This window comes from Phyllostomus hastatus, unplaced genomic scaffold (assembly GCF_019186645.2).
Source record: "Phyllostomus hastatus isolate PE091 unplaced genomic scaffold, TTU_PhHast_1.1 phas_scaffold_345, whole genome shotgun sequence".
NCBI lineage: Eukaryota > Metazoa > Chordata > Mammalia > Chiroptera > Phyllostomidae > Phyllostomus > Phyllostomus hastatus.
The window spans coordinates 11918632-11931183 of NW_025334024.1; the positions used below are offsets into that span (position 1 = coordinate 11918632).

The following is a 12552-nucleotide window of genomic DNA, read 5'->3' on the forward strand; positions in this document are numbered from 1 at the left end:
TTCCCAGTCAGGGCACATGCATGGGTTGCAGGCCAAGTCCCCAGTGAGGGCTGTGTGAGAGGCAACCACACACTGGTGTTTTTCTTCTGTCTCTTTCCCTGCCCTTCTCTCTAAAAATAAATAAATAAAATTCTTAAGAAAAAAAAAAACAGCAACGTTAATGTGGAGACTGGTAGGGGGCAGAGACTTGGAACAGAAAGATCCCAAACCCACAATGTGGTAAATAAGAATCAGGAGAGTTACTTCTGCTGCTGAGATCCCCTCAAGGAGCAGGGGTTCCCAACAGCACAATGGCTCCCCACCCCGGGGCATCAATGCTGGAAAGAGAGTTCCCATAACCTCTGGCTGTGAAAAATAGCAGGGGTTGCACCTGAGAAAGCTAAAGGGTGCGAGGGACTGAGGCCCTGCAGGTGCTAAGGGCCTGTGCAGAGACTCAACCCTGCTCGGGACCTCACCACAAGCTCCAGCGCAGGAGCAGCAGCACACAGAGATCCAGGGACACAGGAGGAGGAGCAAGTTGACTAACTTCAGGATGAGGGCTAGAGGGTGGGGGTTGGGGCAGCTCCCTTTGGGATGAAAATGCTGGCAGGTGCCACTGCTCCTTTGCTGAACTCTCTTCCCACCCAGCCGGCCCAGAGCAGGCAGACGCCAAAGCTGTGCTCTCCATCACCCTGGCTACCGTGTTCACCCTGCCCTGGTGATTCACTAAGACCCCGCCCCACTCAACAGGCTCACCAGGCCCAAGCCTCTTCCAAGTGGCTCCTCTACAATATAAACAACTTGCCTTGGTTCATGCTGTGAACTTTCCCCAAATCTCTCAAAAGTCCACAAACCCCAAATGAGCAGCAACCAGCCTTACTATGCCTTGTAGCTCTAGTAAGTGGCCCCAAGTCCAGCACAAGTGGTGGCCAGTCTCGGCTTGCACTGTAACTCCCATCAGGTGGCCCCAAGCCTGGCATAAGTGGCAGCCAGTCTTGGCCTGGAACACAGCTTCGATTCAGTGACCGCAAGCCCAGCCCACATCCTGGTGCTGGCCTCAGTTCACACCGTAGCCTCTCCCAAGTGCCTCCAAGCCAAGAACAAGTGGCAACCAACTACAGACCACTTTGTAGCTCCTACCAAGAGGTCCCAAGCTCGGCAAAAGTGGTGGCTGAACTTGTTCTGCTCCAGAGCACCTCCTGAGAGGCTCCAGAACCACTATGCCCAGTGGCTGGCCGCAGACCACACCAGAGCACCACTCAACCAGCCACACAAAGGAGACACCCGAAGGGTGAACTTGACTGGCACCAGAGCCACATTGAAGTGATTCCTTCGCCATGGGGTCAGCCCCCAGATAACAGCTTGTCCACTGTAGTCACCGCCAGGCCTCACAGCTGGTCAGCCTGAAGGTCAACCCCACCCACTGACATGCCAACAGCAATACAGCCTCAACTACAACAAGAGGGCACACACAACTCACATGGGGAACAACAACATGGAACACCTTGCTCAGGTGACCAGAAAAACTGCACCACTGGGCCCCCCAGGACAACTTCTACATAAGGTCACTCTGTCAAGAGCAGGAGATGTAGCAGACCTACCTACTACACAGAAACACACACAGGGAGTCAGCAAAAATAAGGAAATAAAGAAACACAGCCCAAATGAAAGAACAGAACAAAACTCTAGAGATAAGAACTAAACAAAATGGAGACAAGCACTCTGCCAGATACAGAGTTCACAACACTGGATATAAGGATGCTCAATGTGCCCTGGCTGGTGTGGCTCAGTGGACTGAGTGCTAGCCTGAGAACCAAAGGGTCGCTGGTTCAGTTCCCAGTCAGGGCACATGCCTGGGTTGCAGGTTGAGTCCCTGGAAGGGGGCACTCCAGAGGCAACCACACATTGATGTTTCTCTCCCTCCCTTTCCCTCTCTCTCAAAATAAAACCTTAAAAAAAAAATAAGGACACTCAATGAACTTAGGGGAAGAATAGATGAACTGGGTAAGAACTTCAAAAGAGATAGAAAACATAAAAAAGGAAATAGAAACATAATAAAGTACCAGTCAGGTACCCATAGGTATGGCTCAGTGGGTTGGGCACTGTCCCTCGAACTAAAAGGTCACCAGTTTGATTCCCAGTCAGGGCACATGCTTGGGGTTGTGGACCAGGTCCCAGGGGAGGTGATCCCATTGGAGGTGCACACTGATGTTCCTCCCCCTCTCTCCCCCCCTTCCCTCTCTCTAAAATTAAGTAAAATCTTTAAAAAAAAAGTCAGAAGTGAAGAATAACTGAAATGAATACATTAGAGGGAATCAAGGACAGCAAATTAGATAAAACAGAGGACCGAATCCAGAGGACACAGTACTAGAAAACACCCAATTGGAACAGCAAAAAGAAAAAAAAGCTTTAAAAAGTGAGGACGGTGCCCTGGCTGGTGTGGCTCAGTGGACTGAGCGCCAGCTGTGAACCAAAGCATCGCAGGTTTGATTCCCAGTCAGGGCACATGCCTGGGTTGCGGGCCATGGCCCCCAGCAACCGCACATTGATGTTTCTCTCTCTCTCTCTTTCTCCTCCCTTCCCTCTCTAAAAATAAATAAATAAAATCTTTAAAAAAAAAAGTGAGGATAGTTTGAGAGAAGCCTGGGACAACATCAAGCAAACTAACATTCACATTATAGGGGTTCCAGAAGACCAGAGAGAGAAAGCAAGGGGTTGAAAACCCATCTGAAGAAATAATGACTGAAAACGTCCCAAAACCAGCAAAGGGGAGACATGAATCCGGGAAGTGCTGAAGAGTCCCAGAAAAGGCAAGTGAAATAAGTCACACAGAGAAAGGCAGGTATCATGAGTTTGCTTGTATGTGGAATCTAAAAACCAAAATAAATGAACAAACAAAAGAGAAACCACCTCATAAATACAGAGAACAAACTGACGGTCGCCAGATGAGAGGGGGCTTGGGGGGAAGTGTGAAAAAGGTGAAAGGGATTAACAAGTACAAATTCCCAGTTATAAAAATAGTCACGTTGCCCTGGCTGGTGTGGCTCAGTGGACTGAGTGGGAACCGAAAGGTTGCTGGTTCGCTTCGCAGTCAGGGCACATGCCTGGGTGGTGGGCCTGATCCCCAGTTGAGGGCATGCAAGAGGCAAATGATCCATGTACCTCTCACACATTGCTGTTTCTCTCCCTCTCTTTCTCCCTCCCTTCCCCTCTCTCCAAAGTAAATAAATAAAATCTTAAAAAAAGAAACAGTCACGGTGATGTAAAGCATAGAGAATGTAGTCAATAATATTGCAATAACTATGTGTGGTGTAAGACGGGTACTAGACTGATGGGATGATCACTTTATGAGGTACATAAATGTCTAATCAAGCCCTGGCTGGCATAGCTCAGTGGATTGAGCGTGGGCTGTGAACCAAAGCATCACAGGTTCGATTCCCAGTCAGCGCACATGCCTGGGTTACAGGCCATGGCCCCCAGCACATTGCAACCGCACATTGATGTTTCTCTCTCTCTCTCTCTCTCTCTCTCTCCCTTCCCTCTCTAAAAATAAATAAATAAAATCTTTTTTTAAAAATTGAAAAAAATATTAAAAAATAAATGTCTAATCACTATGTTGTACACCTGAAATTAATATATGTCAACTGTAACTGAAAAATAAAATTTAAAAAAAGACAACCCCCAAAAAGAAAGAACAGATAATGTTCGATTTCTTAACCTGGGTAAGTACATAGGTGCTCATTTTATTATTATTCTTTTATGTATACCTACTTGTTATACATATTGTTATAATACATGCAAAGAGTATTATAATACTGTATATGTGTTACATTATATAATAAAAAATTAGGAATTATGTTCTGGTATGGAAAAACTTTAAAGATGTTATTGAGTGATAAAAACATACATAAACAAAAATATGAAAAGACAAACCATAGATGGGAAAAAAATCTTTGCAAAACATATACTTGATAAAGAACTAGAATCCCAAATACATAAAATTCAACAATAAGATTTAAAAATGGGCCAAAACCCTGACTGGCAGGTTTAGTGGGTTGGGCATTGTCTCGAAAAGCTGAAAGTCATGGGTTCAATTCCTGGTCAGGGCACATGCTTGGGTTGCAGGCCAGGTCCCCGGTTTGGGGCATGGAGAGGCAACCAATCAACGTTTCTCTCACACATCGATGTTTCTCTCCCTCTCTCTCTCCCTCCCTTCCCCTCTCTGAAAACAAATAAAATCTTTAAAAAAAAATGGGCCAAAAACCTTAACAGACACCTCATCCAAGAAGATAAACAGATGGAAAACCAACCCTTGCATAGTGTTTATAGAAAGCTTTATTCACAATTACCAAAATTTAAATCAACCAAGATGCCCTTCAGTAGGCTACGGATAAATAAATCATGGTACATCCATATGATTATGGATGTGTATGATTCAGTGCTAAAAAGAAATGAGCTCTGGAGCCATGAAAAGACATGGAGGAATCTTAAAGGCATTTCTAAGTGAAAGAAACCAATCTGAAAGGACTACGTACTATATGATTTGAACTATATGACATTCTAGGCAAGCACAACAAGGGAGATGGTAAAAAGGGCAGTGGGAAAGCGTGCGACTGCTGGCTCTGTGCAAGTGTGTGAGCCCCCAGCACGGGCCAGTCTGTTTGGGTGGAAATGGGACAGTATGCAGGTCCCCCCGGGACAATCTGAGAGGAAGCCCAATCACTCCATTGCCAAGGAGCTGAAAAAGAAGTTTGCTACAAGGTCTTGGGTCCATGTGGTCATGGGTAAGCCTGGCAGCCGAGGGCCCAGGACTACCCACCCCCGTGCTGCAGGCCTGGTCCTGGGCAAGTAGCTTATCTCAGAGCTCGGTTTCCTCACCTTTACAAGGCAGTCCTTACCCCAAATGGATGTTGGAAGAAATCAAAAGAACTGGGTTTGAAAAAGGCCCTTGTAACCTCAAAGTGCTAGACTGCACACTTCCTAATTACTCTGCAATCTTGGGTGAGCATTTATCCACTCTGGGCTTCAGTTTCCATTTGTAAAATTGAGATAATAATTGCTGTCCAAAAAAAGAGCAGTGGTTGCCAGGGACTCAGGGGCAGGGGGGGATGAATTAATAGATAGAGCACAGAGGATTTTTAGGGCAGTGAAACTATTCTGTATGACATTAAAATGCCGGATACATGTCATTATGTATTTGTCAAAACCCACAGAGTATACAATACCAAGAGTGAATCCTAATGAAATCTATGGACTTTAGGTAAAATATCAATACTGACTCATAAATTATAACAGGTATACCACATTAATGTAAGATGGTAATAAAAGGAGAAACTCCTGGCTGGTGTGGCTCAGTAGATTGAGCACCAGCCTGTGAACTGAAAGGTCACCAGTTAGATTCTTAGTCAGGGCACATGCCTGGGTTGCGGGGCAGGTCCCCAGTTGGGAGCGGGTGAAAGATAACTGCTGGATATATCTCTCACACACTGATGTTTCTCTCCCTCTCTTCCCCTGTCTCTAAAAGTAAATAAAATCTTAAAAAAATGAAGTCTATTAATTAGAAACAAAACACATATAAACAGAACAGTATGATTAATATCCTACCTTATAATAACCTATATTTGTACTTTGTAAATATGTACAAGTAAACTCTGGAAAGCTACTCAAGAAAGTAATAACAATGATACTTGTGGAAGTTAGAGGAGAATTTAAATACACACCCAAAAGTTTACTGAGTTCTCTGCATCACGTTAATCTGATTAGAAAAATAAAATACACACAATGAAAATGCCGCATTTGCACTGAAGAATGCTGTATGAAATAACCACAGACAAACTGATGATGTTTTTAAAAGTGGGTTGTTTCTGCAGATGCTGTCCGAAACACCAACTAAATGAAGGTCCATAAAATATATTCAGACCTAATGCTAGACAACCGAGATAATGGTTCACAACCAATGTAAGGCACTTAATTAGGCTGGTTTGCATTTCAGCTGCTGGTATTGATCAGTAATATTTACTGTTTCCTTGAGCTTCACTCATTTATACTTTTGTTTCATATTCTGGATCCTTATATACTTCCTCAAATGTCCTGAAAAAACAAAACTGGGAATAAACAACTCACCTGGGATTTGTTCATTTTCTGCAGCTGCTGGGTAAAGGAATGGGGATGAAAGCAGACCTGGAATAACACAGAAAGGAAGGCATTGTTATTAAAGATCTGACCTGCCTAAGAATTACAAATTCCTGCATGTCACCTGGGGAAAAAGCGCCTCCCGGGACAGTCCTTTGCCTCTTCAAAAGGAGCAGAAATGCTGCCATACTGGCAGCCCTCACCTTCAATCAAATATGATGAGACACCTGAAAAGGCATGAGTAAGACCACCCACTACCAAGAGAAGAAGCAATCAACAGAAGCCTCAACTAATGAAAATATCAGAGAGAGAATTTAAAACAACTATAATTCATATATTAAAAGCTTTAATGGGATGGATGGACAACCTGAGTAAATAGGGAATTTCAAAAGAGATGGAACCTGCAAGAAAAAATCAGATGGAAATGTTAAGAAAGAAAAGCACAATAACCAGGTTGAAAGAATACCTTCAACAGGCTCATTGTTAAACTCAACAAAGCTGTGGAATTTTTAAGGAAATCTAAAGATAGGTCAAAAGAAAATTGCCCACACTGAAATAGAAATTCAAAGTGACAGGAAAACAAACACACACACAAACAAAAGGACAGAGCATCCAAGAGCTGTGGCACATATCAAACGACCTAACAAATACGCCCTTGGAGTCCCAAAAGGAGGGCCTGGCCAAGTAGCCCAGTTGGTTGGAGTGTTGTCCAGATACGCCAAGGTTGTGGGTTCAATCCTGGGTCAGGGCACATTCAAGAAGCAACCAATTAATAGATAAATAAGCAGAACAACAAATTAGTATTTCTCTCTCCCTCCAAGATCAATTTCTTTTAAAAAGAAGAAAAAATGGGACAGAAATATATAAAGACACAATGGCCAAGAATTTTCCAAAGACAATGAATATCAAAGCACAAATCCAATAAGTTCAGACAATTTATCCAAACAAGCTAAACCCCAAAAAAGCAAAACAAAACAAAGATACATATGGACACATCCTATTCAAATTGCTGAAGACCAGTCAAAGGGAAAGTCTTGAAAACAGCTAGAGGAAAAACAGACATTATACACAGAGGAATAAATAATCACAGCCAACTTCTCATCAGAAAATATGCATGTACAAGTCAGAAGACAATGTACTGACATCTTTAAAGTGCTTTAGAAAAAGCAAAAAAAAAGGGAAAGAAAAGCCTATCAACCCAGAATTCCATACCCAGCCAATATATCTCTCAAAATAAAAAAATAAAAATCTTTCAAACAAAAACAGAAACCAGTGGGGATTAAGTCGGTGGAAGAAACTTCTGGAGGCCCAAGCAGTTCCTCTTAAAGAACCCACACACCCTGGCTGGCGTAGCTCAGTGGATTGAGGGCAGGCTGCAAACCAAAGTGTCGCAGGTTCGATTCCCAGCTAGGGTACATGCCTGGGTTGCAGGCCACGACCCCCAGCAACCGCACATTGATGTTTCTCTCTCTATCTCCCGCCCTTCCCTCTCTAAAAATAAATAAGTATTTATTAAAAAAAAAAGGAACCCACACACGAACTTACTCAGACTCACTCCCTCTGAGCTCCAGCACTGGGGTAGCAGCTTGAAAAGCACCAGAGGCGTACAGGGAGGAATGGAGATGCTGGTATCAAGGCGGGAGCTGGAAAACAGCTTTCTCCCAGACAGACGGGCAGGCAGAGGCCATTGTCCTTTTTCTGAGCCCTCCCTACAAAGAGCCACAGAACCAGCAGGTGGGTGCCAAATCTGAGACATGTCCATCAACCTGGGCCCACCCTGGAGATCCTCTGAGACTCCATCCCACCCAACTTACAGGCCCACCCAAAATGTTAACCATGACTTTTCCACATGGTCTTGGCTCATGTTTCACAACTTCCTAAATGCTCTCAAACAAGCAACAGCTGACCTAAACGAGCCCCCCGCCCCTATAACTCTTACTATTTGGCTCCAGGCCTGGCACTAGCAGCAATCAGCCTAGATTCATAGCTTGGCCTCACCTGGGAATCTCCAAGCCTAGCACAAGTAGCAGCCATCTGAGATTGCTTTATAGTTCATGCAGGGTGGCCCCTGGCAGAACGCATGTGGGGGCTGACCTTGACCTGTACCACCTGGGAAAGAACAGAGCCTGTGCACCCAGTGGACAGCTACAGACCATGTCTGAGCACCACCACCCTGCTCCTGCACAGCTGATCCTTCAGAGGCCGGAGGCTGGTGACCAGTGGTCTGACAGCCAGTCCTTATAGCTGACTGGCCTGGAGAAATTCCTCCCAGTGACCTGCCAACAGCAATTAAGGCTCAACAACAAGAGGAGGTATACTCAGCTCACATGGAAGGTACACCTTGAGTACCCAGCTTGGGTGATAGGGGATGCTGTGCCACTGGACCCTACAGGACTCCTACTACATTAGGCCATGTTATCAAGACAGGGAGTCATAGCAGCTCTACCTAATACATAGAAACAAACACAGGGAGGCTGCCAAAATGAGGAGACAAAGAAACATGGCCCAAACAAAAGAACAGATTAAAACAGAAAAAGAACTATAAACAAAATGGAGATAAGCAATCTATCAGCTGCAGAGTTCAAACCAGTGGTTATAACGGTGCTCAAGGAACTTAGTAGAACCTCAACAGTATAAAACAGATCCAGTCAGAAACGAAGGATACACTAATTAAAATAAAGAACAATTTGCAGGGAAACTGTAAATTGTTCTTTAAACAATTTGCAGGGAAACTGTAAATTGTAGAGTGGATGAAGCCTAGAATCAAATAAATGATTGGGAACATAAGGAAGCAAAAAACAACCAATTAGAATAGCAAGAAGAAAAAAGAATCCAAAAAAAAACCAAGGATAGTATAAGAGGTCTCTGGGACAACTTCAAACACTCCAGCATTCACATCATAGGGGGACCAGAAGGAGACGAGAAAGAGCAAGAAATTGGAAATCTATTTGAAAAAATAATGGAAGAACACTTCCTTAATTTGGTAAAGGAAATAGACATGCAAGTCTAGGAAGCACAGTCTCCAACAAGCTGGGTACAAAGACACCTAGTCTAAGACACATCATAATTAAAATCCCAAAGGTTAAAGAAAGAGAGACTCTTAAAAACAGGGAGAAAAAAGAAACTAGTTACCTATAGTGGAGTTCCCATAAGACTGTCAGCTGATTTCTCAAAAGAAATTTTGCAGGCTAGAAGGGATTGGCATGAAATATTCAAAGTCATGAAAAGCAAAGACCTACAGCCAAGATTACTCTATCCAGCAGAGCTATCATTTAGAATTGAAGGGCAGATAAAGAGCCTCCCAGACAAGAAAAAACTAAAGGAGTTCATCATCACCAAACCATTATTATATAAAATGTTAAAGGGACTCATTTAAGAAAAAGATCAAAATTTATGATTATGAACAATAAAATGGCAACAAATATATATATCAACAATTGAATCTAAAAAACAAACTAAGCAAACAGAAGAACAAAGGCAGACTCACACGGATACAGACAGTGTTTTGATGGTTGCCAGATGGGAGCAGGTGTGGAGGAATGGGTACAGAGGTGAGGGGATTAAGAAGCACAAACAGGTGGTTACAGATAGCCACGGGGAGCCAAAGAACAAGAACTTAGATGCATGACCCATGGACATGAACAAAGGTGTGGGGACTGCCTGAGTGAGTAAGGGTGCTGGGTGGAGGGGCAATAGATGTTAAATTAAGACAACTCTAATAGCATAATCAATAAAGTGTAATTTAAAAAAACAAATATTTAAATAAGTTCTTCAGATAGAAGGAATGTGATACCAGACAGAAATCTGAATCTATACAAAGGAATGAAGACCTCCGGCATGGTTAAAAATAAAGGTAAATAATAGCACAAAGAGTGAGGTAATGAAATTGGAAGTATACTGTTTTAAGCATCTTACATTACACAGCATAATATTATTTAAGGGTCTACTGTGATTAACTCAAGATGTTTACTATAAACTCTAAGGCAACCACAGAAATTTTTTTAAAAGAGGTATAAATGATAAGCCAACAGTGAGTAAAAAGTTGGAATCATTAAAAGTACTTACAAAATCCAAAAGTAGTCAGGAGAAGAGGAAAATAGGGACAAAGACCAGATGGGACATGTAGAAAAAAACTAGCAAGATGGTATATTTTAATCAACAACTGGTATAAACAAATCAATTTAATGACAGAACTTGTCAAATTGGATTAAAAAAAGCAATGACAAACTACATGTTGTATATAAGCAGTATGTTTTAATATAAAAACACAGCTAGGTCAAAAGTAAAGGGATGAAAAAAGATATACCTTGCAAACACTAATAAAGCTGGAGTTATATATTATATTATATTATATTAATAACAGAAGGGTAAATTTCATAAGAAATGTTACCAGGTATAAAGAGTGATAGTTCATAAAAGTAAATGTGTCAAATCACCAAGAACATATAACAATCCTAAATACACAGGTACCTAACAAAAGAACTTCAAAATACAAGAAGCAATGATACAAAAAGAGATAAACCCATAATTATAGTTGGAGACTTCCAGACTCTTTTCTCAGTGACACAACAGATGGAAACCCACTAAGGATACAGAAGAACTGAAGCGCAGTATCAACTGCCCTGACCCATTCAGCATTTCTAGAACACCCCACCACCAGCACGACAGTCATTAAAGTACACAGGAAACATTCACCAAAATAAATCCTATTCTTGACCATAAAACAAACGACAGTAAGTTTTAAAGAACTTAAATTTGAGAGCACATTCTTTGCAAAAACAGAATTAAAGTAGAAATCAATAACAGAAAGAGATCTGGAAAATCCCCAAGTATGTGGAAATTAAACAACAGAATTCTAAATAAGTAATGGAAATAAATTAAACCCAAAGTGAGCATAAGGAAGGAAATAATCAAGGTAAGAGCAAAACTTAATGACACTGAAAACAAAAAAATCAATATAGAGAAATTCAGTGAAACCAAAAGCTGGTTATTTGAAAAGATTAATATCAACAAACCTCTAGCCAAACTGGCCAAGGTAAAAAAATGAGAACACAAATAACAAATATCAAGAATGATCAAGGAGACATTACTACAGACACTACAGACATTTAAAAATGTTATTTTGTAACAATAAACATAGATAACTATTAGGTACACTAATTAAGAGGGAAAAGACAAATCGCAAATATACCAAATTAAAAAGTGGGAGATATCAAATACAAAAGAAAAAATATAAAATAATGGAAAAATTCCATCTTGAATAGCAGTAAAATACTATGTAAGAATAAAGTTAGGGAAAACGCATTTCTTTTATGAAGATGATAAAATACTGCTGGTGGGGAGCAAAACAAAAGAGGACATGAACAAATGGGAAGGCCTATAAGACCCAACATCATAAGGGTGTACATTCCCCCTAATTTAAGGTAACCATTAATGGGATCACGACAAGAGTAGCAGCAAATGTATCCATTAACAGGATCACAGTAAGAATATCATCAAATTAAAAAAAAAAATTCTGAAGTACCACTGGGAATCATCAGAAAACTTGTATTGGATTGACCAAAAAGTCCATTTAGTTTTGTCGATAAAATAAAAGACACAGTTTTCATTTTCACCAATAACTTCACAGATCTGGATATTCTGAGTATGTCAGCTATCTCCTGCTTCTAGTGGGCTGAGGCCAGGGGTGCTGCTAAACATCTTCCAATGCATTGGACAGCCCCAAAGCAAAGAATTATTTGCCCAAAATGTCAATAGTACCAAGAAACTTCGCAAGCCACTTTTGACACGTTGAATTAGTCATAGTACCTTCTCCATGCACTGCTCAAATTTTCTGCATTTCAGTTGAGTTTTTCCCTTTCTTGAAATAATATAGCACAATACACTGAAAATGCTGCATATCTTCTTCCATCTTCAGGATTAAAATGGCTGCACAAAAATTCACCAACTTTGATGTTTTTTGACAGCTGTCCCAATACAATCTAACAAAATTGTTTCAAATAAAGTTCAAGACAGCTAAGCACTACTAGAGAGCCATCTTAAGGAAAAAACGAAATGAATTTTGGTCAACGGATATAATCTCAAAGTGGTGAAGGCTCTGGGTGCCCCAAAAGAGAAGAGCAGTAAATTCAACTGGAGAAATTCAAAACGCCTGCATGGCAAAAAACTATCAGTAAGAACCATCAAAAGGCAAATGGAAAAAGGCTTGCCATTCATAAAACATAAAGTACCAGCTGCCTGCGTGACCTGGACAAATCACTTCACCTTTGTGACCGCTGGTTTTTCCTTCTCTTGAAACTGCTATACTAGCGAAGCCCCCAAGGTAGATGTGAGGATTAGGTGAACCCTTAACAGAAAAGGCTCTTGCAGAGGTCGGAACTTATTCATTCGGGATGTCGTGTGCATCGAAAAACTTGCTGGGCCTTTCAATTCTCCCTCCAC

General features: G+C 41.5%; 1 protein-coding gene across 5 annotated transcripts in view; it reads right to left on the reverse strand.

The window, feature by feature from the left end:
* ZFP1 (ZFP1 zinc finger protein) overlaps positions 1 to 12552 on the reverse strand; it is a 32725-nt gene that overhangs the window by 19616 nt on the left and 557 nt on the right. For 2 of the 5 annotated variants that reach the window (XM_045819180.1, XM_045819179.1), the window contains exons 2-3: positions 7657 to 7820; positions 6103 to 6159 (exon numbers count right to left, since the gene is read on the reverse strand). In XM_045819180.1, coding sequence (XP_045675136.1) covers positions 6103 to 6117 — 15 coding nt within the window. In that variant the 5' untranslated portion in view covers positions 6118 to 6159; positions 7657 to 7820. Of the gene's footprint in view, positions 1 to 6102; positions 6160 to 7656; positions 7821 to 12552 lie in introns of those variants that run through there. The other 3 variants (XM_045819181.1, XM_045819178.1, XM_045819177.1) reach the window with 2 other exon arrangements.